Source organism: Oenanthe melanoleuca, chromosome 2 (assembly GCF_029582105.1).
Source record: "Oenanthe melanoleuca isolate GR-GAL-2019-014 chromosome 2, OMel1.0, whole genome shotgun sequence".
In the NCBI taxonomy this organism is placed as follows: domain Eukaryota; kingdom Metazoa; phylum Chordata; class Aves; order Passeriformes; family Muscicapidae; genus Oenanthe; species Oenanthe melanoleuca.
In genome coordinates, this window is record NC_079335.1 from 47,132,355 (window position 1) to 47,158,293 (window position 25,939).

General features: G+C 40.0%; 2 protein-coding genes across 3 annotated transcripts in view; one reads left to right on the forward strand and one right to left on the reverse strand.

Annotated features, from left to right (window-relative positions):
- On the forward strand, nucleotides 1-18,970 carry USP14 (ubiquitin specific peptidase 14). The gene is made up of 16 exons (XM_056485884.1): nucleotides 1-152; nucleotides 2,506-2,651; nucleotides 3,154-3,186; nucleotides 4,531-4,635; nucleotides 6,297-6,400; nucleotides 8,460-8,518; nucleotides 10,325-10,455; nucleotides 10,760-10,840; nucleotides 11,582-11,661; nucleotides 13,151-13,265; nucleotides 14,635-14,700; nucleotides 14,987-15,079; nucleotides 16,053-16,181; nucleotides 17,234-17,294; nucleotides 17,932-18,039; nucleotides 18,156-18,970. Exons 1-16 carry the CDS (start codon nucleotides 137-139, stop codon nucleotides 18,305-18,307), a joined length of 1,479 nt encoding a protein of 492 aa, XP_056341859.1. The 5' UTR covers nucleotides 1-136; the 3' UTR covers nucleotides 18,308-18,970.
- Nucleotides 17,163-25,939, reverse strand: part of THOC1 (THO complex subunit 1) — a 22,161-nt gene continuing 13,384 nt past the window's right edge. For both annotated transcript variants that reach the window (XM_056485883.1, XM_056485882.1), the window contains 4 exons: nucleotides 25,428-25,511; nucleotides 25,052-25,199; nucleotides 23,467-23,545; nucleotides 17,163-21,073 (listed from right to left, as the gene is read on the reverse strand). In XM_056485883.1, the coding sequence (XP_056341858.1) occupies nucleotides 20,778-21,073; nucleotides 23,467-23,545; nucleotides 25,052-25,199; nucleotides 25,428-25,511 (607 nt within the window). In that variant the 3' untranslated portion in view covers nucleotides 17,163-20,777. The remainder of the gene's footprint in view (nucleotides 21,074-23,466; nucleotides 23,546-25,051; nucleotides 25,200-25,427; nucleotides 25,512-25,939) is intronic.

Below are 25,939 nucleotides of genomic sequence, written 5' to 3' on the forward strand. Positions count from 1 at the left end.
CTTGCAGCGTCATCCCGGGGGCTGGTTTGAATGAGACCCCGAGCGGGGCCGGGACCCGCCGCCGCCGCCCGCCCGCGCCGCCCGCCCCGCCCGCGCCGCGCCCCGCCGCCCCGCGCCCGCCGCACGCCGCGCCGCCATGCCGCTCTTCTCAGGTGAGCCGGCCCGCCGGGCCCGGGGCGGGAGCGGCGGCGGGAGCGGGCGGTGCCCGGCGGGAGCGGCGGCGGCAGCGGGAGCGGGAGCGCTCGCACGTGCGCGCCCGTCCCACCGGGCCGGCGGCGGGAGCGCCCGGGAGGCGCGGCCGGGCGGCTGAGGGAGGGAGGGAAGCGGGGAGGCAGCGCCGGCCCGGCCGCGCTGGTGGGAGGGCGGGTGTCAGTCGCGGGCCTCGGTCCCGGTTCCGGTTCGCTCTGGCTTTCTGCTCAAACAGGAGTGGTGCTGTCCCTCTGCTGAGCCAGAGCTCTGCATCTGCGCCTTCCAGCTCTTCCAAACCCATCAAATCCTGCAGGCTCCGCTGGGTTGGAAATCCCCAAGCCCAACCTTTGACCAGTCAGACCGGGCACCGAGTGCCGCATCCAGTCCTTAAACACCGCCAGGCGTGGTGACTCCACCGCCTACCCATCCCAATGTCTAATCACCCCTTCCGTGGGGAAATTCTTCCTAATGTCTAGCCTAAACCTAAAGTTAAAGCTTTCTTAAATGACATCTCATCCTGCTGGCCCTTCTTGCTGTGAGGAAAGGTTTCCGTGGAAGACTTCAGGAACAAAACCTCCAGTGACACTTCTGGGACCAGTTACTGCCTCAGTAATGTCTCACAGATCTGGCCTAGTTGGGCTCTTCAGTTCTTTAGGTTGTGTGCAGCCTCAGTACACAGTTTGCCCACTGTTTTGGCTGTGGTTAGCAAGCTAGGATCCTTATGTCAGTGTAACAGGATTTTTCCTGAGCTCATCCAAATCTAGTGGAGTCTCCCTCACTGGAGATTTCAGGAATGGTCTGGGCACAGACCCGTGGCTCGTGCTCTGGGATGGCCCTGCTCGAGCAGCGAGGTTGGATGTTGGTTCTGTGCAGTGTATGCACTGTGTTTTCTGATCAGCAGGGAAAATACGTCCTTCCTTTTTCTTACTTTCCATTGTTTTCAAATTAATGAGTTTCTCTTATTTTGCATGAAGTCTTGGTTGCAATCTCTGAAGAGAAGACACTCATGCTCTTCTGTTCTTCCTCTTGAGTACTGTGTTGTCGAAACCAGTGACGCTACAGATTAATAGTTGCTAACTCTTCTGCATATTTAGCAGTGGATGCATGACTGTTCAAAAATCCAAAACCCAAAAGTCTGTGCAGCTGACTTGTTCAGTGGCTGAGTGGGTTGTCTTCCTGGAAAATGGGAAAAGCCTTGTGCTTTGTAGGTCTTAAATATGCAAAACAATGCGTTTTTAAAAAAATCAGAATGTTGGGCAAAATGGAAGATGCTGTTAGAAATACTGAAAGGTCAGTCATTTTAGTTGTTTTGTAGACTAATCTATTCTAACTCATTTAGATTTGCTTTTGATTATTCTGTGATATTACGCATCACAAGCATTGCATACATCTGAAATCTGAACCTTTTTAGGAGGGTTTTCATAATTATGACTTCTAAGACTTTTGTGTTTTGAAAAGGTGTGGTTGCTGTAGTATAGTTATGTGAAACCAAAGCACTGGTAGAGGAGTGTGGCTTTGCTAAAGTCTGGTATTTCAGCCACTTACTATGCATGTAGGACATTGCTGTGTACTGTATTTTACAGATTTTCAGTAAAATCTCAGCTTGCTAAGGAAGCTTTATGTACCTATGTTAGTTCTTGGAGGTGGTCAAAGGTATTTCACTGTTCTGTGGAGGCACACAGCTTATTCCAGGCATTTTTTGTCTGCTCTTGGACATTACTAACATCACCAAAATGAAGTTAACATTCCATTGTGCCGTTCTTCCTCCCGTTCCTGCTGGTCACCCCATTTCCAGCGTTGAGGTTTATACTTTTTGTGACCAAATTTCACTCCAGCTTCTTAATTCCAGTCCTGCACCTTTACTGGGGTCAATAGCCTTGCTTTTAAAGAGCACTGTATTGTTTTCCTCTGAAGGAGAACGGAAATGCTACGGATAACTGAGCTGGAATCGCACCTCTGAACTTCCTTCAGAAAGTTCAGTTGTTTGCAACAAGCAGTGCAAGAGAATGTTAGTTCCAAACTACTTCTGTGAAGACCTGCTAAAGGTTTTCTGATGCTGTTAGACACACTTATTTCTTGCAGAGTTGCTCAGTATATGTTACTTCCATGGTTTTGTGGGATATTTTTGGACCTGCTGGATGTGGTATGTTCTGATGGACGAGGTGCTGTACAGTAAAGGCATTCCCTGGCTTCATTATTGACAATTTTAAGAGTCGAAAACAGAATGTTTTGAGACGTTATGAAGTCTTGGTAATCTTGGTAAATGCATTCTTGGGTATTAGGAAATAATCAAGTTTCAAAACATTTTGTCTGCAGTTAACGTGAAGTGGGGAAAAGAGAAATTCGATGGCGTGGAGCTGAACACTGACGAACCTCCAATGGTCTTCAAAGCCCAGTTATTTGCACTGACCGGAGTTCAGCCAGCTAGACAGAAGGTTATGGTCAAAGGAGGAACTCTGAAGGTAGAAATCAATTTTTTATATTATGTCTGACTTTGTTATGTGTTAACAATGACCATGTTTCTAGGTTTTCCTCCAGAAGATCTTTGGTTGTATGTGTTAAACCTGCTGCATTTCTTTACTCATTCATACAAAGCACAGCTTGGTGGGAGGTGTTTTTGTTCCTTTTTTATGTTCAGAATGAAAGTTTATTCTTTTTAGCTTGTTTAAGAGAAGTTTCTGGTGCTTCTCTGCTGGAGGCTTACTGGTGTAATGAGATACAGGCAATTTTGCTGCAAAAAGTTGTTTACATTTAAGCAGTGTTGAACAACCCATGAGAAATGTCATTGAAAACACAACTTGGCTGCTTTTTATTCTAAGACTTGATAACATGTAAATAGTTAATATTGTGTAATCCTGGATGAAACACAATTGTATATTTAGAAATATATGATTAATATTAATGAAAATACTTGCTTGTCTCTTGCTGCAAGATAATTAACTTGTCTTTTACTTTATTTCACAGGATGATGACTGGGGGAACCTAAAAATAAAGAATGTAAGTTCTGAGCAGTAACTAAATTTTACTATTCTGGTTATTTTTTTTGGCATTTAAAGAAAGACTTGAAAGTGCTTACTGTTTCTGTTTGAATGGGCAGTGCTTTCTGAGAAAGTCATACCTTGATGAAAAATAATTTTATAGTTGTCACATGTAAGCCGTTGATTTGTAAAAAACCTCTTTTTTGCATCAGTAGGAAAATCATACCATCTTTTCTGGAGTACTTGGGTGCATATATTTTTTTATTTTGTACAAGAAATGTTCTGGGTCAGAGCAGTGCTGTCTTGTCTGTGACTAAAAAGTGGTGATGTTATTTAGAAGGAGCTGGTGAGCCTGGGCACTGTCTGCAGACCCTTGTCATTGCACATCCCCAGCATGGACAAATGTGTTGGTGATGCTGAAGTTACACCTCTGTTTTTGTCCTTTTACCAACCTGCTGAAATGTGCTCTCCTGTGTTTGTGTTGCTTGCCTATATGATATTGCACCAGGGAATACCCCAGGGTTTTTTTTTTTTGTTTGTTTGTTTTGAATCATTTTCATTACTGTACATCTCTTGTAATATCTTGTAACAGCTGTTACAGGTTTTACTCGAATTAGGTAGCACTACTCTTACCCTTGTAACTAGTTTGCAAGCAGCCTGTTAGCAGCATGTAGCTGCAGCTATTGTAGCAAAGTTACTCAGCAAAAAAATACAGTACATAATATTCTTGTCTTTTTCTGCATGTGGTTGTGCTAATAACTGCCTTTACTCATTTTAATAATGTTATGTACAAGTTCTAGGGATTTATTTTCACTGTCAAAGCAGCTTTTCTTCATTCTGTTGTTCATCCTTTTCCTTAGCACTGTATGTTTTGAGGCTCCAGATAGTAATTTTCTTCTCCTTTGACAGATCTTATTGTGTAGATGTGTTCCTGTTGAATGCTGAAAGACTCCTTTTCATATTATGCAATGCTCCATGTAGTTCCTATGCTAGTTCAGCAAGCATGGAAACCTTACTGGCTTTTTTTTTACCCCTTAAATGTTAGTTCTCATGTTTAAACTGATGTGGTAGTTTAGTTTATTTTTCACTTTTCATCTAGTATAACCCAGAAACTGCCAGACAAGCTCACTAGATGTTTCAGTGGAAACATCTAGCATGAATAATTCCATGAAGTTGTTCTCAACAGGTACTTCCTAGATGTGAGGAATTGAGGTACGCCCTAAAGTCACAGTAGTACAGTTGGCTCTGTCAGACCAAGAGAAAGACTGTTTTTGGGGAAATAGCTGCAATGTGTTCAGAGCTTGAGGGTTTGAGTGGAGATGGCTGTCCTTAGATATTCATTGCATTTTTGCTGTGTTTCAAGGGGATGACCTTACTAATGATGGGTTCCGCAGACGCGCTTCCAGAGGAGCCGATCGCCCGGCCCGTCTTCGTGGAGGACATGACAGAGGAGCAGTTGGCTTCGGCTGTAAGCACCTTTCCAACTCTGGTTTCTTGTTAACCTGCCAGTAATGGCAAGTTCTTAAATACTTGCAGTTGCTTAAAAGTGAGTTTTGAAACTCTGATGTCTGTTTAGTGGCTTCACCAAGAATCACAAATTTACATCGATGACCAAACTGGGAGCAGTGAAAAGAAGTCTGGGATTTAATTTAAAAGTCACACAATTAGTGCTGCTTTTCCTTTGAGCTGGCAGCTTTGTAGATTTTCTAAAAATAGCATTGCTGATGTTTTTAAAGATGAAGTTGAATTGCCCTTGCTGCACCAGTGTCCCTGTACTTTGTCTAAACAAGGCCTCTTAGATATGCAGAATTATTTCCTGCCTCTTTCATATCTATGAGGAGAGACTAGGATTTGTTTTGGGGTGGGGTGTATTTGTGATTTTGTTTGTCCGTGTTACTAATATTAGGTCAACTTAGTGAAAAATGAAAATAAGTTTTACACAATAAGTTTGTTTTGCTTTATGGAAGTAAAGTCTGAAAGAGCATAATTAATCTTTTATTTTCTTAATGAAGTAACTCCTGAGTTTCCTTTTTTACAACTTGAAAGGCTTAATTTTCTCACCAGTCATTTGAACTGCAAGCTTTGTCATACTTAACAGTTGCATGATTGTTGTCAGTTGTGCATGCAGAACAGGCATACTTTTATGCATGTCTGTATGAAAAATGATCTGCAGTTTAGCACTGGGTTTGTGCTTCAGGATGTAAGTTCAGTGCTTTCCAGGCCACCTGCAGGTGAAGGATATTTATGTATTTTACATACACATACACAGACATTGAGATAACTGAGAGGCAAGCAAGGAGATGATTCATGTCAGATAACATTTTGAAAAAGTTGGTCACGTGGAAATTTTGTTATACATCAAAATTTATTTGTCTTCAATGTATGTATTCACATGTGAGGTATGCTTAATGAGTTCTCTCTTTCTAAAATAATCTACTGGTATTGGTTTGCAGTACTACTTCAGTTTCATTAAACTGTGTGTTTTTCCCTGACAAATACCTAAGTATTCTGGATTTAAAAAAAAAAAAAGAAAAAGAAAAAGAAAAATTCTATTACGTGGTGATTTATAGTTATTTCTAAAACTGGTTAGCTTATTATTAGTCAGCCTGCACATTGGTCAAACTTCAAAAATTCACAAGTTGTCTGAAAAGATCAAGTTAATGATCTGTTGCAGATTTCTGGAGAGGAGTTTAAACAATGCTTTTGTTTCCAACTAAGATCTCCATCATTTTCAGAGTTTTACTAAAATTGATTTTAATTAAAACATCAGTGTTTTGTACAAATGTATTCATGTGGAAATTTCACGGAAATAGAATTTTAAGGTCAAAACTTGAATGGGATTATAATTGAACTTTCTGAATGACTGCATGCTTGAAGAATATGTTCATTAAACTAAACATGCAGAGAAAAACCCCCAAAGCATTCCTGAGTGTTCCCTAAAATATCAAACAATGTGATGATAAATATGATCATAAAGTGGATCTGGAAAACCTCATGAAGTTTGATGGAATATTCCAGGTTTTATGCATAATTCATTTGCTTAGAAGTTGATATCACATTATAGCATTTGTACAAAAACAGTTGCCCATCTCTCCGACCTTCAAGCACCCTTGTGAATTTTTTTGGTAGATGGAATTGCCTTGTGGATTGACAAACCTTGGCAACACTTGCTACATGAATGCTACAGTTCAGTGTATCCGCTCAGTGCCAGAAGTGAAAGAGGCCCTTAAAAGGTAGGATTCAGGACAAAAGTACCGTGACTAAAATGTTTTCTTTAGCTTATGAAGTAGATATTTTGCAAAATTGTCATCTTAATACTGGAATGGAGTATCATAACAATCTGTTACTCTTTTGGTCTGTTCAAGATTAACATAATGATCAACTAAAGTTTATCCTATGGCTGTGTTAGTCTGTACTTTAATAAAGAAATTAAAGCTTTGTGTTTTTTGGAACTGGCTTTTAAAAGAGAGAATGTGTTTTGCTTAGCTAGAAAGTAGTTCCTATCAAGACCAGTTTAAAATTCTAAAATAAGCTACTGAACTCTTAACCCTGTTTTTTTGCTGTTAGTTTTTATATTAGGTTTTATACTTTTTATAAAAGAATCATGGGAGTCCGATTCCTTTGAGGAATATTTCCCCCATGACTCTATTGCACAGTATTTTCAGCTGTGAAATTCTGACATTTGCTACTTGGAGGTACAGCAGGAAGTTCTAAGACGTGCCTCCACGGAATTTTGTTTTATTTGCTAATTTGTTCTGATTGTAGGATTAGTTTTCTGATTTTTGTTTTGTTTGGTTTTGTTATTCTAGACTGAAATGTGAAAATGGCCAGTGTTTTTTTTTTTTGGGTTGGTTGGTTGGTTGTTTTGTTTTTGCTAAGGAATAGAGAAGAAACCTGAAAGTTATGAATATTGAAGGAAAAAAGAATACCTGCCAATGTGGCCTGAATTTGTCCTTCGAATGAATTGTAATGAGAAAGCAATGAGTATTTTTAAGAAGTGAGAATTGGGTAGACCATTGTTGTCATCTTAGGGTTAATTTAATTCCTTTAAAATACTCTCCTTTCTTGATTCCGTGGTACCCAGCTGGATATTCTGTATTACTGTAATCACTTGTTATTTAAGTAGTTTCAAATTGTTTTTCATTCTGTTAGCAGGTGAACCTTAATTATTAAGCACTGAGAACTATTTGTGAAGTACAGAAATTTGGTTTCAGGGTTTTTATTAGCAATCAGTGTTTTCATTTTTGGAAAGTATGTATATTTCCATGTGAAAGACTCTTGAGTTACTGCACTGAATAAGATTATCTGACAAATTTAACATACCAAGAGGCAAAATGTAGCCTGTGAAACTGGCAGACTGCAATACAAGATGTGGCAGTATTGTCTGTGGGAAGTCAGATTCACACTTGGATTCAAGCTCTGTTTTTTCCTGGAGATTTAGCCTTTTTTTGGTCTTCCCTGCTTGATGACAGCATGGAAGGCTGTAGGGTGCATGGCAGTGGGAGAGGTGTGAAAGGACTTGCTTGGGAAAGCTGTTACAGGCTCCTCATGGTCTGCTCCACTGATTTCCCCGAGGAACTCCTCCCTGTTCTGTAGCGTGTCAGAGGAAAGCTTCCTGCTCATCATCTAGCAATGGTCAGTTTCAAAAGCTTAGTCCAAGATTAGAGAATGTGTGAGACCCTCCTTTTGCTTGAAGTCTTTGGGGAGTCCATCTGTTCCTCATCCAGCTGCTAAATTAAGAATTGAAGGAAGAGTGGTAAGTTCTCTTCACGTAGGTGGACTCCCACACCTTCCCAGTGTAGGAAATGCTTCCCCAAGAAAACATCTCACCTTTCACTGTTTTGCTTCTGCTCTGGAGGGAGGAAGCAAGCCTGCCCTCATTTCTGTGCATTTTATCTGCCATCTGTCCTTGAAAGTGATTTTTTTCCCCCTATATATCTGAAGAAGCCATGACAAATGTTTCAGAAATGGTAGCTTTTGTTCAGACTTTCTCAGTTTCTTTAAAAGTAAAAGGAGTCTTTGAGACAAAAGGATCAGGGAAGCAGCAGTGATGTAGCCAGACTTCTTGATCTGCCTTTATTTACTGTCTAAAAAATGCTAGTTTTCCTTTGCTTCCATGCTTCCAAAATAGCTGAAACTCGGGAGGTAAATGTGAGTGAATTTTACCTTTGGTTACTTCTGGCTTGGTGATAGATTTCCTTTAAATTAATCTAGCTGCTGCCTGCTTCAAAAGCCCTACTATCTTTCCTGTTTGTGTTTCATTGCATGCAAATTATTTTTCTTCCCTTTTAGGTATGGTGGTGCCTTAAGAGCTTCAGGAGAAATGGCCTCTGCTCAATACATTACTGCAGGTTGGTGTTTAGACAAGTGTGTGATTTCCTGCTAAATGCAGGTGAAATTTGCAGTTAAAACTGTGTATTGTTCTTTAGTGCATATGCCTTAGGAATGTCAGATCTGCTGGCCCTGGAGGATTCATTTTGTCTTTAAAGGTTATTCTGCTCTTGCCTGCAAAGCATTTACCTGCACATTATTGGGCTGCAGGCTAGGGAAAAGATACTGAAGTGTGATCTAGGCTTAGATAGAAACAATATGTATCTTAAATATTTTACATGTAGGCAGGAAGTAATTGGAACTTCCTTAAGCAGATTTCATCCATCCATCTGTTGATTTGATCACTTTGTGTAGAAATATTTTAGTTCTTTGTTTCACGCAGTGGTAGGTTGACACCATACTCCTGGGATATGTATTTCATTGGTAGTTTTTAATATAATTTATTGGCTGAGCATTATTATTATGATGCAAACTGATGCTTTATCAGTTGGTCTTGGCCTTTGCCCTAAAGATCCAGATTTCATAACTGGAATGGAAAGGAGAGTCTTCAAAACAAAAGTTGCTCTTTGTTGTGGTGGTCTGGGAGCTCACGGTGGCCCCGTATCTTCAAGCTCTAACTAGAGTTCTAGTTAGACCCCTCACACTTGAACAAGGGTACTACTTGTCCGCTTTTTCTTTTTTTACTCTATTTCATTGCCCCACTAAGATGCTGGGCCAGGACACTGGGATTTCTACCAGTCCATTTAAGGAAAAACAAAACAATATAAGGAAGGAAAGGTCCAGTTTGTGGGTATGCCTGCTGATCGAATTTTGGGGTGGTAAGTTCAATGGTTACTCTATACAGCCATGCCTGCCCCTCCCCTTTTCACTGCCTTTACTTCGTGTCCCTTGTTTTCTTTTTAAGGTGACAGCTCTGCTTCTTAGGAATTTTAATAGTTTAAGTAATTTGTAGTAAATTCTTGGGTGCTGAGCTGTTCAGGAACTCCTGCATGACACTTATGGCATTTTTTTTTTTAAATTGCTGTGTCATATCAGTTGCACCTCTTATCAGGGTCAGTGAAGACATTCTGAAAGAGGACACAACTGACCTTGGTTCCCTGTAATCTTGCTTATATTCACTTACTTGAGAGAACAATTCATTAGTCTCTTCATTTTTAAATTAGTGACCATGCAGATTGTTGCCCACCTCACAGGGTTGTTGTGAGGATTAATAGGTACCTTTGAAGTGATATGTGTAACTTGGCTAGATAAGACATATGCTAGAGTGTGGAACAAAAAAGAAAGCCATGTGTATTGTCATGCAGTCAGTATCATTCATTGGATTGCACATAGTTATGAGCTCTCTGCACATATGCATACACATACTTGTTTTCCTGGATCTTAAGCATGGGTATTTCCTAGACATTTTATTAAAGTTTTTTTTCCCTAGTAGCTGATGAAACTTAAGTTGCTTTAGAGGATAGACTGTGAATGCCTCCTGGTTTCTCTTGTGAAAACATTGTTCCTCAGATGTGCTCCAAATGAAATCTTAATTGCTCAAAAAATTTTTTTTTCTTGTTAGCAGCCAGGAAAGATAAGGCATTATGTGCCAAATTCTCAATTCAGCTGCCATCTTTATGCTTTCAAAGTCATGTTCACAAAGGAGATCTTAGGTGCACGTGTTATGCCACCTGGAAAATTTGGTCCTGCTTTGGAAAGATCAAATTGGACACTGTTAAATGATCAGCCTTTAAATGTTGCTGCTGTTTTACTATTCTTTTTACATTTCCTGCCATGTTTGAATTGTTTTTGCACTTCTCAAAGCATTCACTTACTTTTTCTTCAAGCTCTTAGAGACTTGTTTGATTCCATGGATAAAACTTCCTCCAGTATCCCACCTATCATTCTCCTGCAGTTTTTACATATGGCCTTCCCACAGTTTGCAGAGAAAGGTGATCAAGGCCAGTACCTTCAACAGGTAAAGACCAATTATTAACTTATTGTTTAAAATTCTATAATATGTTGGAAGCTGAGAACAAGAACACTTTAAGACTTTCCTTTTCTTGTGAAAATAATTACTCCCAGTAAAGTGGGGTAGCTTTTCTGTGGAGAAGTTGTATAGAAGTTGAATGTAATATCAAGTGCTAGTTTTGAGAATGTATGGTGGAACTGGGAGAAATTCTTAGTTAAGGAATCCTCACATTTGGCTTTATGGTTGATAGGTTTAATGTTACTCAATCATAATGCTAGTAGTGAGATTTAATATTGTGTTCCCTTCCTAGGATGCCAATGAGTGCTGGGTGCAGATGATGAGGGTACTACAGCAGAAGCTGGAAGGCATAGAAGGTGATACAGTTATGGAGGTAATTGTAGTCTTACTCTAACCACAATAAGGATTTATTGTTCATATTGTAACATATGTTTTGTTAAGTATTATCTAGTTTTGAGTTTTTTAACATGTGTCTGGAGTCCAGTATGTCCAGTATTGCTTTCTGATGTGTCTGATCAGAAAAATGCTGCCATGGTCCTGTCAGCTAAAGGAAACTCTTCCCTTTGGGCTTTGTAAGGCATGTTGGACCAAGCTGGTGGTGGCACCCACTCACATGTATGGCAGCTGGCCCTGATAACCTGTGAATTCAGCACATAAGAACTTTTTTTTTTCTGAAAAAAATGTGCTACAGTTTTAACTTGAACTTTTTCAAACATACAACTAACTGAATGAACCTGATACAAGAAATTGCTGAAAGCTTTTCCTGAGGTTTTACCAGAACAAATTTCTCTTTTCTCTGTAAACTGTTTTCTGGAGAGTCTTGGCAGACTCCTGAAACTTAAGATAGATTTAAGTTGGAGGGGCCAGCGATTTGTGAGTTTTTGATCTTGCTTGTTAAGGTGCTTCAAGTTGGTTATAACAGCATGTTATAAAAGCATTTGTTTTGAAACTTACATGCTGTGTAAGAAGATTCAGTGACTAGGAAAAAATGCACCTATAGAAAGATGAAGGAATAGATTTTAAGGAATATAAATAAATGGGGTTGTTTTGTCTGTAGAGAAGACTGTGTTTACATTCTATTTAAAGTTACATCATATGAGATTTTGTTTTACAGACAGACTCTGGAGCTACAGCAGCATCCTCTAAAAAGAAGAGTTTAATTGATCAATTCTTCAGCATTGAATTTGAAACAGCGTATCCTAAAGACTAAGGCAAGACTTAAACAATGATAATTTCACATTTTAGCAGTTGAGTTCAGAGAGGATGAAAAGTATTGTTCAGAGCAGTATGGAAAATGAAGGTGTAGGTTGGGGAAGAGGGTCATGTTGTTGTGCAGGAGTACACAGAACTTAAAGTTAAGATTGGACATGTTTTGAGAGAGAGGAGACGTGGGGAGAAAGAATGGTAATGGAAATTTATAGAAAATAACCCTTGTTGAACTTCAGTAGCAGATTTCCTCCCCAGAGAAGATTGGTACTTACCAGCTTCAAGGATGCTGACATGCTTTATCCAACTAAAAGCAATTGTTGTCCTAAATAGGCTTTTTTGGCTTGTGAGGATGTGTTGCTGACATACCTGGTGTACTAAAGATGCACAAAAGTTAGCTTGATTATTTCTTAAGACATTAGGTGTCCACTGTCGTATGAGTAAGAAACAAATGCAGCTGACAGCTCTCTAGCAGGTTCTTTATAGCAAGAAAAAGAGCATATGAACACATGGGGCACATCTCATGGCAAGTATTACTCTTTTCCCCACTCCAAAATCCTGTCTGTCATCAAACTGAGCACCACTTTTAGAAAGAATTATACACCATGCATTTTGTTTGTCTGAAATAAGGAAACATCCCCTTAGATGAGATACTATGTCTCATAGCTTGGTAGTAGTGAGGAATAAAGGCCTATTTTAAGGTAAGAATTATGCTTCTCTTTCCTTCTACTGTGATATTTGTTATCCTTAAATAGCAGGGAGTCTTGGAATGTGGCTAAGAGGAATGGTGCATAGGCCAGTATCAGCAAGAAGACTTGTTAGAAGAGTTGCAGACTTCCAAAGTGTGATTACAGCAGCATTTGTAGAATAGCTGCAGTCAGAAAAATACCTGGTTGGAAGGAGATGGATGACTGAAAAGTATTGGGGTAGAAATATGACAAGAGGAGTGGACAGACAGAATAATTAAAAGGAATGTGTAGAAAATAATGAAGGAAGTAATTTCATTTCAGTCAAGAGGACAGATACAGGGCAGAGAAAGGAGGCTCTGCATGTTAAAAGAAACAGGAAATCTGGCCAGCAGCAGCAATAGAAGAACCTTATTAATCATAAACAACAATGGAGTGTAATGTTGCAGGAGGGCTTTGTAATTGGGTGTTGGCAGCCAGTTAATGTGTTCTGTGTCCTGGGGGTTAGGTGGTGATGGGGGAGGAGAAAGAAAAAGCAGGCCTCAGCTTAAATGGTGATCAAAAACTTATTTTACTTTTTTGGTGTGCTGTCTGCCCCTTGTCCTTTGCCACGAAGGAACAGATTCGTCTGAAGGAAGGGTTCCTTCAAATCTTTTTTGTACTACAAGAAGTTACAGTACTGTCTACACAAGCACAGAATTACCTAAATTACTGTGTTGCTTGGCATGTTCATTTCACTAGAGCAGTAGTTCAGCTCTTGGTGCTTGATGGTTTTCCTTAATTTTGTGAAGCATGAAATGTACAGAAGCCGAAGAAGAAGAAGTAACTAAAGGAAAGGAGAATCTCCTTCAGCTTAGCTGCTTTATCAATCAAGAAGTGAAATACCTGTTTACAGGATTAAAATTGGTAAGATATTGCAACTTTTACTGAATTGAGAAATTCTAAATACCCTGTGTATTTTTCAATTGAAATTCTAAGTGACCTAAATACACTTCATTCTAAGTGACCTAAATACACTTCATTCTTAGTGTATTAAATATGTGATTTGGAATTGACACCTGCGGTCCAAGCTTTACAAAGTTTCAGGAATCTTTTTGGTGTTCATTGGGAAGATGGCTGTGAAAAAGAATTGCATGTTAATGTCAAACAGACTTCAGCAGAGTGTTTTCTTGACCCTGACATAATCTTCCCTATGCAGGTAACCAAGTGCAAGGCAGTTTGCTACTTGTTTGTTCAGCTGGATTTCACTTCAGACTGAGCAGTGTCATTCATGATTTATGCAGCATTCAGTTCCCAAAAGGCCCAAAAGTCAACTTGAAAGTAGGGTGGCATTTTGGTTCCTAGTTAAACCACCCTCCCCACCCCCAGATGATGTAGCAACTAAATTTAATTTTGCAGATTTTGAAGGGGTTGTTATTTTCTGTCAGACATCATTCTCCAACTTTTTTTTAAGTAGAACTTCTTAAGGTAGTCTATGCTTTATATATGTATTTTGAAATTGCAAAGGCTTTTTGGGGAGTCTGAAGTAGAAAAGAGAGGAGCTACTGCAAAACCTTTGTAGTAACTGTAAGACTAGGGCAGTGATCTGGTTTGTACAGGACTAAAACCAAGTTGCATGATTCTCAGATAATCTTTGTATCTGTCATCTTTTTTGTTTTTTCCTAACAGACTTTGGAAGGAAAAGTAGGATAAAATAGCTAATGGTCACAAATGAAAAAACTATAAAAAAAGAAACTTCACTTTCAGGCCAAAAAAAATCTACAATTCTTATGTTGACTTGCCTGGAGCAAGAGAATTGCAACACTAAGAACCGAGCTAGTCTGTCCTGGATTTTTGTTAGGAGACACCAGCTGTCACTTTAGATGCAGCTCTGGCTGCTTCAGACTGAGGGCTGAAGAAAATTTGCAAATTTTCTTCTCACAGGAAACTTAAGATTTTCTTCAGTTGTGTTCCAAGCATGATATGATACATTTGTAACCAAGTCCAGATACAATAAAATCCAACTGTGAGTTCTACTCCGGTGGAGCAAAATAGTTTCTGCAGAGAGAGAAAGAGAAACTCTGTGTTGTGAGGACTCAGGAATGAGCCTGGAGCTGAAGGAATGAATGGGCATGGTCCTTTCTGCCAAGCAGTTTCAAAATCTTATGTGTTGTAATGGCTGACAGCAACAGAAGAGACTGGCAGAACAAGATTTAGTTTATGGTTTGTTTAACCCTGTTGCTTTTCTCTAAGCTGTGTTTTATGATGAACATGTTACTTCTTTTTCTCGGAACAGCGTCTTCAGGAGGAAATCACCAAACTCTCTCCAACACTGCAGAGAAATGCACTCTATATCAAATCTGTGAGTGGTACTTTCATTGCTCTTTATGATTCTTTTAATGGTCAGTTTTCTGTTCCAAACCATAAAGTTATTGCTGCAACACCATGTGATTTATGTTTATAAAGCATCTGAGTATCCACTACTAAGAAATTTAAGCTAGAGCTTCGAAAAGGAGACGTTGTTTTATTCCTGTGGGTTGGTGTCCAAATATATTCTCAGAATAGACTGTGATTTAGGATGACCAGTGTTTAAGATAAAAAAGATCTGTGAATATTTAAAGTAATAGCTTTTTCTATTTTTTTTGTAGTCCAAAATTAGTCGCTTGCCAGCGTACCTGACTATTCAGATGGTTAGATTTTTTTACAAAGAGAAAGAATCTGTGAATGCAAAAGTTCTTAAGGTAAGTTTTCTGCATATTGATGGTTAATTCTTCTTAATGTTTTTTTGTGAGTTTTTATTAAAGGTAGACAATGAGGACTTGAAGACTACTTAGTAAATTGTTTGCTTTTAAATTGCATTTAAAAACATTAACAGTGCAGTTTCTTTGCTCAAGTACAAAGCAGTTTTGTTTCCAGTTGTGATGGTGTGTAGCAAACTACACTACCCAAAATTGACTGAGGAAGGAGGTGTGAGGGGCAGAAGTGAATTTGCCTCAGTACTGCTAATATGACAGGATGACAATAAAAAAGATGTTTTTGGTCTTTCCTCACCAGTAGTTCTGAGAAGAATGTTTAACTAAGGAGAGGGCCATGCTTTCAAACTCTGAACAGTGTTCTAATGTGGATGGGAGATGTTTATGCTGTCAAACACTTCCTGTTATTAGTTATTTTAATTGTCTGGCTTTCTGATGGACAAATGCAGGAACCAGCTGCAAACAGCTGAATGTTCTGGTTTTGCATTATGTTGGTCGTGGCCAACAGACCTCATAGGCTGCCCAAGGAGCATCATGAAAGATGCTCCTTCCTTGCAGGAGAAAGAAAGGAAATAAAGACTGAATTAGATACATGTTAACTATTTCAGAAATAGTTTGGTTAGCAAAATTGACATTTTTCCCAGGGTACAGTCATTCTACATGCCTGCCTCTTTCTTCCCTTGTCTGTATAGGTATTTCTGTAGTGTAAAAGTATGACAGCTAACAATAAAGAATCTGATTCATTAATTATTAGTCTTTGCTGAGTGTAGTAATTTATAGTGGTTTGTTTATATTGAATTAGTGTAGCCCTTTTGGTAAACACTGTCACCAGAATCCCAGTAGGTCAGGTTGCCATCAATTTGAAGAGGGTTGCATTTAGATTGTGTTGTCTTCCCATGGGAGAATGCTTTAATGTGGAGTACCAAATCATGCTAGTAAATTTTTGTGTTTTACTTCCTAGGATGTCAAATTTCCTCTTATGTTGGATGTGTATGAGCTGTGTACACCAGACCTGCAGGAAAAAATGGTTTCTTATCGATCAAAATTCAAAGATTTAGAAGATAAAAAAGTAAATCAACAGCCAAAGAATGTAAGTCTCCTGACACTTTCACTAATTCATACATCTGAAATTGGGGTACTAATGAGGACTAGAGAAAACTTGATGTCCTTGGAATATATTGTTTTCTTACATAGCAAACTCCTTGGTATTAAGCTTTAGATCTTTTTATCCTGTCTTTTAATGAAAATACAGTATCTGCTTTGGTGTGCTTGTTTGATGAGAAATGTTAAATGCTTTAGTCAAGGCAGCATGTATTAAATATATTAAAATGTAGTGCTTCTGTTTACCAGAGCTATGCCTAAAGGTTTTCTGTAAGTTACACAAAATTACTCTTCACATTTGCTGGCTGCTCCCTTCTTCAGTAGAGTGTAGAAAGCTGTTCCCTGCTCAGCAGTTGGAAAGGGTTGTACAAGGCACTGCTACGGGCCTGACTGGTAAAACTTAGAGTACATGTGCTGGTGAGTTTAAAATCAGCACTGTAAAAACTTGGAAAATAGTTTCATGTCCTATCCTGTCTATAAAATTCTAATACTGACTTCCTTGTCTTTAATGAAGACAAAAGTAAATGAGCTAAAACTGTAGTGTTTTAGTCATTTTTTTTAAAGTTTGCTGGTATTTTTCCTGGCCTAATTCGTGGCAAATTCTTTTAAACATTCAGTTAAGGCTTGCATCCCCTCTTACACACATGGGAGCAAGGAAAGAATGCTACTTTTGAACAGAATGTATTGGCACTGAGAGTCTGTCTCTGGTATTTTCTTACTGCCACTTCTGCTGCTAGCAAGCCCCCACCAAGGAATAAATCTTCAATTGCAGAATTGTTTCATAAACAAACCCATTAATCTTGTGAGTGAACACTGCAGGCAGTATGTGCTGAAGTGGTTATATATTTGCTTTAAAACTGGTCTTCTTCAGATAAGGCTTTTGTATCTCCACCTAAAAAATACAGTAATGAACTTCTTTCAAGTTGAACAAAAATGTTTAGACTTAGAAATGTATTTAAATGAATGGAGATTTGTGATTTGATGTGATTGTGCTAAAGCTTTTATTAAACTGTTCCACATTAATTCAACTTTCTTTTTTAGTCTAGTAAAAGTGATGGTGCACAGAAAGAAGTTAAATATGAACCATTTTCTTTTCCTGATGGTGAGTACAGAGAAGCAAATCTACTTTAAAGTAACTTTCTATTTACTTGTGTTTTGTGTACCTGATGGTAGGACTTTTTTTTTGGGAATGCTGTCTCTTTAATGCTTTTGTCAGATACTGACAGGACTGGAAAGATTAGGTAAATGTTGAGATAGTGAGATACATAATTGCCATCTATCTGACAAGCTGGTGATAACAGAAGACAGGCACATAAGACATTTACATGTAATGTGCAGTTGTTTTGCGTGCTGCTTTATCAGTGGGTGGTAGAAGGCTGAAATCAAACCAAAAACTTAAACTGGACTTTTGAAAGTGCTGCCGTGGTGCTGGTGTTGCCTCAGTTTTGGGGGAGCTTGGAGCCTGAAGGCCCAAAGCACTCACCCTGTGCATACATCAGTAATATTTATGGATACATATTTATTTCATGAGAATGAACAACATCTTCAGTTTCCTGAGACTCTCCTGGCTGAGAGTTACTGCTTTTAGTTCACACTGGTTTTGTACTGTGCTGTAGCTGGGGTTACACAGGGCTATGGTGCTGTGGCCTGGCTGATGCATCTTCGGTCTGTGAGCTGTGTGTTAAAAATACTGCAGCTGTTCAAGTAGAACTCAATGTTACTTTTTCTTTCCCCTTCAGATATTGGTTCTAACAATTGCGGCTATTATGACCTGCAGGCAGTGCTAACTCATCAAGGCAGATCAAGTTCCTCTGGGCATTATGTGTCTTGGGTTAAAAGGAAACAAGGTAAAAAAAAATAAACTGCAGCCCTGTTAACCACTTTTCACAGCTCCTTTCAGCCAAGGGGCAGATTTAGATTTTATGTACCTAAGTTACAAATGATCCTCTTGTTTTCCTTGCAGATGAATGGATTAAATTTGATGATGACAAAGTTAGCATTGTTACACCTGAAGACATTTTGAGGTTATCTGGGGGTGGAGACTGGCATATAGCTTATGTTCTACTCTACGGGCCTCGCAGAATTGAAGTTGTTGAAGAAGAAGCTGAACAATAGTCTTCCGTTTTAGCCATTCTGCCTAGGTGTGAAATAAATGTTGATTACTGATCACTTCTTTAACCCCAGAGCTTTAGCAAGTGGATAAATAATTTGTTCAAACCTTCTCATGTGCAGAGGGATGTTTTAAAACTGATCCATGTACCAATTAGTCACTATTGGACTGGACTGCCCACTGTGGTGGTGACAATACTTAAAATAGCTTTAATGTCTTGCAGAAGATAATTTTTTTTAAAATGAGCCTCTCCTCCTCCTTCTTCTCTAATGTCATCAAGTATTTATTACACACCTACTCTCACATTTGTTACTCTTGCATGGTTTATACCACAGTTCAGTAGCTGTCCATCCTTTGCCTTACCTGGCAGTTCTGTTAGGAAGGTAGAAGAGAAACTGTTGCCTTGTTGTGTAACTCAGTGCTGCTGCCCGTAGCCAACAGCTGTGGCTACAATCAAGTATTTGTCCAGCCTGACCTGCTGATTCAGTCTGTTCTGTTGCTGGCATCTCATGATTTCAAAATAAATTGTGATCAACAATGTGTCTCCATTAAAAACAGCTCCTGTCCTGGTACTGTAGTCAGTATGCATTTGTTTTCACTTCTTGGGCCACCACTGATGAATGTCTCAGAGCAGTCATGGAATAAAGTCACTTTTTTTTTAAGCTGTAGGGATGTGTCTCCTGTCCTGTTATTCTTTACTCAGTAGCTAAGTCCAATGTGGTGGCTGGGCTTTACCTACTTATAGGACCTTCTGCAGTAACTGGATGTATGTGACTGCAGTAGACAAAGCCTTTTGGTGCTGGCTACAGCCTAAAAAGCACTATCAAGGTCACCCACCCCTCACCCTTTGATGTACAGGTTCCCAGTCTTGATGTGTTCCAGTGCCTTCTGGAAGAGCTGGTCCATATTCATATGAAATATTTTCACCCTGTTGGCAGGGTGGTGACTTTGCCTGTGCCTCGTTTGATTGGATAGGTTCCTTTCACCCTTCCTTGGGACACTGGCATCAGCTGTAGCTCTTCTGCCTTGCAGCTGTTACTCCAGTGCCACCTTCCCTGCACAGCTTCATCTGGGAGCACACCAAAGGCCTGGGGCTCTGTTTTAAAGTGGCACACAATGCTTAAAAGCATTCCATTAAGGAAGCCCCAGGCTCTGTTCCTGCAGGCCCCACAGAAACACTACAGGCTCCTCCAGGGTTAAATTCTTGTTTTGCATCCTGTTACAGGGGAAGGAGGGATGGTGCCTGTGCCTGGTTGCTGCTTGGTGGAATTGCATCCTCCCACTGTCATCCTCAGCTTTCCCAGCACTGAAGTTGTCAGTCGCACCTGCACACCTCCACTCACAATATGCTCAAGTCCCTTAATCAGTTGAAACTGTGGAAGTTCCTACTTTCTACCAACCCCTACCTGCAGCAGGAGCTAAGACCTGGGCTGTTATTTCCAATAATTTTCCTGTATCTCTGCCCCTACCAACGTTCACTGAAGCACCCTAATCAAATTCCTAATCACATTTAAGTCTGAAGTGGGGTAGCAGGCACAAAACTTAACAATGGAACTCTCCTTTGCGGTGGTAGCTAATCTTGCTGGAAAGTCACAGCTATGAGTGACTAGCTGAAGAAATACAGAGAAGAGTTTAGTGGAAGTTATTTTCCAAACCCATTAGAGATCTTGCTGAATGACAGAAACAATATACAAACTAACCACAGAACAAGTTGTAGCCAGCTGCCACTTAACACCTTAAAAATCTCTCACATTTTGAGGGAAAACAGCTTGTACCCATCTACAGACAACCATGGCCTTAAAATGAAACCTTCACAGTAACCTGTGACAAAAAAATTTCTTTGTTCACCACGACTCAGGGGCGTTCCTACATAGCCAAAGAATGAGAAGCTAACAATCATCACTAATAAAAACCAGCATGGAAATTCCATGATCATTCATTGAACCAGTGCTTCAGTGGGAGTGCAGGACATCACTTCTTCCCTGGAAGTCAGTGCTGTGCCTTGGAATGCCATCACAACTCTCTTATTTCACCTCTACCAGGTAGGTTTTGACCTTCCTGGAATCCCCAGCTCCCATCACCCCAAAGGGTGACTCCAAAGTCATTCACACAAGTCCTTCCCACCGTGAGGAATGAGCTTGCCAATTCTCTGTCCAGTGGGAGCAACCCGAGTTCTGCTGGTGCCAAAGCCAGCCTGCCCCAAAAGCTGCCAGGGCTCTCCATCCTCCCCTTTTAAGTTCTACAACCAAAGATGAAGCTTCCTAGTTCCAGGCCAGGGCGACTAATCCTTTTCTCAGACAATCTAGACAACCCAACAGTATTATTAAAAAGCTTTATATCATTTCCTGAACATAAAAGACCTATCAAAAATCTGTTATCTAGCGACAAAGGTAACAATTATCAATGGCAAGCACCAGAAGAGCCTCAATTACCAACAGCCCAGCCCCAAGTGCGTCAGTTGGCATCCGAGGCGAGTTAGCTGCTGCCTTCGGTGTCGTTGGTGAAGCTCTCGGCCAGGTCCCCGAGGCCGGCTTTGCTCAGCGCCGTGATCAGGTTCTCGGGGGTGGCGTGGGCGCCCTCCTGGTCCTGCCAGGCCACCAGCAGCTGCTTGGCTCTCATCTTCACGTCCTCGCTGTCCAGCTCGATCTGCCGGATGTCAGACTCCTTCATCTCCAGGTAGGGGGCCAAGGCCTTCCACTGCTCCCCCAGCCTGTTGGCAAAGGACTCGATCTGCTCGCCCGTCATGGCTTTGTCCCGCTGCACCTCCGGACCTGGGCAAAACCGAGCAGGAGTCAGTGAGACAGGGAACATCTCCAGACACTGCAAAGGAATCTTCCCTGATTTTAAACCTTCTGCTTATTCACTGACAGACTGACTTACACCTTTCCTGTAGCTTTCCAAACCTACTCGAGCTCCAAGAGCAGATTTTTACAGGTGTTTACCTGGGTTTCAAGAGCAATGCCCCTTAATGCCCATAATATGGAAAATCTTGCTTTTTCTGTTATCTCTTACTACTAAAGTCTTAAATAGATCAACACTGCTTCCTCCAAATGAAAACAGGCAGATTACAGTTTTCAACTGTAATTAAAACATTAAAATACAGAGTGATCTTTTAACATTAGCTGTGTTTTGGAATTTTTTAGTCACCTTACTCAAAATCAACCTAAGTAAAAAAAACAAACAACCAAACCTAGTTTCATTCCTTTTTTTCTCATGTTCCTACTGGCAACAGAGCTGTGACAGTAAATTTCACATGTAGTCAGTACTTTAAGGATTTTCTGTCATTCTGGCATTGACATAAAAACCATGGAACACTAGGCTCTGCTGAGAAGCCAAGAATGTAGTGATCTGTAGATAGGTTTGCACATTCATAGCTTATCACGGGCTACGATCTATGGCTTACCACTCATGTTTATTTCACAACTTTAAAGAAAGAAACACCAAAGATTGAATTATGTAGAGAAATTAATAATATTCTGTAGCTGGGTTTTTTTGGGAGAGCAGGAGCTTCCTTGCTCTCCTCCAAGCAGCTACCAAGAGTCCGGATAGCCCAGAACTTCGGTGGCTACTCGCAGCTACTCGCTAGCGACAGATGAAAGCTTGAGACAGTGTTGCAAAAGTTCCGGAGACAGTTTATTATCTTCAAAGGGACTTGCAAGCAACCGTCTAATTACATTAAACAATACAAGGGTATTTATGGGTTTCTGGAGGATTGACTTTTCATCCAATAAAATTCACACATTTCAAAGTAACCAATTATCTCTAAATTCTAAGTACAAAAAGAACCAATTATTGTAACACTTTAAGAACCAATAGAAATCCTAAAAGATAACGGGAGCTGAGGTAGGGAAGAGGGCACCTGTCCTTAGGAATGTCTTTGTTCTAAGGGATATAGTTCCAGGGGCCCGGTTTGGGGAAATCTGAATTTCCTACAATATTCCTAATTTTTATTAAAATATATATATTTTATTAAGAATTCATCTCTTATTAAAAATTAGTATCTTCTCATGCCACCTGAAGACAGTTGGCATGGAGTAGAAGTTTCAAGTCACTCCAGTCCTTATAAGTCACACTCATTTATCTGGACTAAAGTCACATTGACGGGAAAGGAGAGAAGATGCAGAACAACAAAACAATAAAAGCCCTCAGATCACTTCCCTTATGTCTAAGCACAGCAGACCACGGCTCTACCATTGTTGATTTAAGACAAGATTTAAAGATGTAAATCCCACACAGTGACACCACAAGGGCTGTGTGAATCAGTATTAAGCTGAAGAGGACGGAACTTCTCTACTATTGAAAAGGAGACTGTGGAGAAGGTCAAATGCTGGATGGAAAAGGGCAACATGAGAGAGGTTCACAGAGGCCCACAGGTGGCTTTCCACTGACAGAAAAAAACTTGCAACAAAGCTGAGGTACCAAGTGTTTGGCTTCCATGCCCTCCACATCCCATCCACCCATGCTGGATCCAGGAGCTGGCACACAGGGTTACAACACACAAGGGAGAAGGTGCTGTGAGATGAAGGCATGAATGAGGATGGCAGAGGGCAGATTCACAGACAAAGGACATAAGGAAGGACACCTAGGAGCAGGACATGCCAGGATTAAAGACAGACAAACAGGAGTGGACTGTGGAGGAAAATGAGTGAGCAGATGTTTGTAAGGAAGGCTGCTCTTCTCTCAGAGAGCCTTTTGCCTTTAAGGTACTTTAAATGAAGAGGAAGTAAAGATCTGAGAGTTGTAATATATCAATTTTTGAAAGCCCCACAACTACCAGCCCAGAAGGGGCTGGGGGAAAGTGTTTACCTGAGTGATCAAAGGGCAGAGAAAACAGAAAAGTGGGTGAGGAGCACTCACAGAGTCGTTTTTCACACAGTTGACATTTCAGCCATGAACACCCAGTGACACTGGCAACACACACCACATAGCAGAAAAGGTGAAAGAGGCTGCTAATGAAAGTGCTAATCCAACAGGCTGGATGCTTTCAGCATTGCAGGCCAGGACACTGGGAGGCTGCTCCTGGTGCCCTGTGTCTGGAAAAGGCTGTGCTTTTTGGTGCAAATGCACTGGGGTAAGCAGGACTGATGGCCCTCAGTGTTAAAACACAGATTCTGCAATACATCAAGAGAAAAACTGAAAGGACTGAGAAATATGCAAGCCTTACTTTCATTGTTTTCCTTTAATAAAGCATCATTATCTTCCTCATCTTCATCTTCACCTGTTTTTATTTCTTCAGAAGGAGGCTACAATGAAAGAACTAAACATCACTGGATGAATTTTGTGTTCAAAGAGAAATTCTACAGCTTGGTGCTTGTCTCTGGAATGTGTATTAGAACAGAAAGCCTGACACGATCCCATATGAGAATTAAAATTCCCCCGGAGTCTCCTAAACACCAGTAACACCAGTAAGTTCTAATAAAATGTATTACTAACTAAAAAAAACTCATAAAAGCATCCACTGATTTCACAGATTCTTCCTTTTCATAGTAACAACTACTAAGCATTCCGTAGTGAGCTTTATCACTTGCTTAAAAAAATCCCCAGCCAACCAAATTAAAGATTGCTACTGATGAATATTTTTTTAAAAAAATCATTATTATTGTTATTCACCAAGTCTATTAGTGAATTATTAGCACTTGGGAATTCACCCAAAGTTTATGTACTTTCAGACTTCTGGAAGGTGGCAAACAAATACACAAGCAACAAACTTCATCCCTCATTTAGCTACTGATCAGCCAAAAGGTTTCATCTTTTTCTACATTTCAGCCAAGGGCCCTAGGTACATAGTTATTTCTTGCCATAGCATTTGGCACATGACAGTAGTACCATCAGGAATATTGCATACAGCCATACCTTAATACATTCAACAAGTTAAATGTCCACATTTTTTCTAAACTATTTCTAAACTATTAGCAAACAGTCAATTCTGATGGCTGGACAAACAAAACATACATTAAAATCCAACCTTTAGACCTCACATTACACAGAAGGAGGGTCTCAGTAGAGAAGCAAGACGTTTCTGGGTTGTGTGCTAATTCAGAGGTGTAGAAAGGTCAGAGGTCCCTTCCCCACTGGCAGCCTCTCATCATTCTGTGTAAGATCTGAAAGGCCCCTCCCTGGACTCAAATTTGACCAAGCAAAGTGTTAATGCCTTAATTTTACAGCTCCACAAGGTCTGTTTCTGTTTTGCACATTTTAGAAGTAAGGGAGCTGACAGAAGAACTCTGTCAAACCTTGCTGTAAAACTCGGGTAACACTTAGCACAGCACCTTCAGCTGCACATGCTGCCTCCTTTCCTGCCATCCCAGTACATTCACAAGCCATGATTCTGGCTGATACCCTCCATAATCTTGGTTTCCACTGCAACATGCAACCCAAGCAGCTGGGTTAATATGTATATGTGTGTATATATTCACACACATACATATAAATATATATATTTATATATATATATTTACCTGCTTACCAAGAGGATTGCCACAGCTGGCTTTTTTCACAGTGGACAAGGCGGGGCTCAACAGTTACTAGGTTAATCAATGTTACTCAGTTTATTGTTACTGGGATCTTCAGAGATTAGACTAATTTAATCTGCAATTTTTACTTTAGTGTACAAACTTTTTTCCTAGTTGGGTTTTTGGGGTTTTTTTTGCCCCCTCTGTCCCCATGTACCACCAAATGGACTGCAGACAGAAAAGCAAAACGTGAATGAATTCAGGATTTATTATTATAAGATACTTATTATTACTTACAGGCAGCTCCTTGGCTAATTTGATTACCATGTTTTCTAGATATTCAGGTAAACTCTTGAATTGTTGGTTTGTTGGCTGGAAGAAGTGGGGACTTCTGCGTGCCAGAAGCCTCAGTGCTCTCCAGCCATAGTTAGAATTGTTCACAGCCCTACAATAAAACACAAGTTTGATTAGTAAAGTCTGGCATCTATAAAAGCACAGAGAGAGATTTGAGACATTTAGTAATATAATTCTGTCCAAATTTAAACAGTTTTTGTAGATTTCTACAGTCCTACACAGATATTAGTAAGAACAGACTAAGAACAGTCTGTTTTCTTTAGCAGTCCAGACATGGAAGAGATTAAAATCACGTGAAACACAGCAGAGATGGACATACTTATACTTATTTTCAACCATGTTTTCAGGGTCTGCTTGTTCAATAGCTTCCTCAAAAAATTCCTCCAGTGTTGGCATATATTCCCTAAAAAAAATAAAATAATAAGGAGCTTAATATGCTTCAGAAATGTCTCTAAAATAGACAGTCTTTGTTCCTTCAGACACATCTCAAGCTCATCCACTGAAGAGAAAAAAACAAACCCCAAACCAACCCACGCAAATTTAACAATTTTAAATAAGCAAAGAAACTGATATATGTTGCTATGAAATTTTTTACTGCATAACCACTAGAGTGTGCCAGCAGTTGCTAGCACTGCCTATTATATACAATTAACTCTCCTGCCATACCAAGAGGTGACATCAACATCTGTCCACAGCATTTGCACAGCTCACAAGCGCTCAGGAATCAAAAATTGTTGCTAGTTTTGTGCCATTTGACAGCATCAGTAAAACATGGCTGTCCCTGCCACCCCCCACCTCAGCTCCATCTGCTCTCAGAATTGCTTGTGGTTG

What these genes read in the sequence shown, in the direction of transcription:
- USP14 (XM_056485884.1), top strand. An exon ending in GGAACCTAAAAATAAAGAAT is followed by an intron (nt 3,187 to 4,530) that starts GTAAGTTCTGAG and finishes CTGTGTTTCAAG; the next exon opens with GGGATGACCTTACTAATGAT. An exon ending in GTGAAAGAGGCCCTTAAAAG is followed by an intron (nt 6,401 to 8,459) that starts GTAGGATTCAGG and finishes CTTCCCTTTTAG; the next exon opens with GTATGGTGGTGCCTTAAGAG.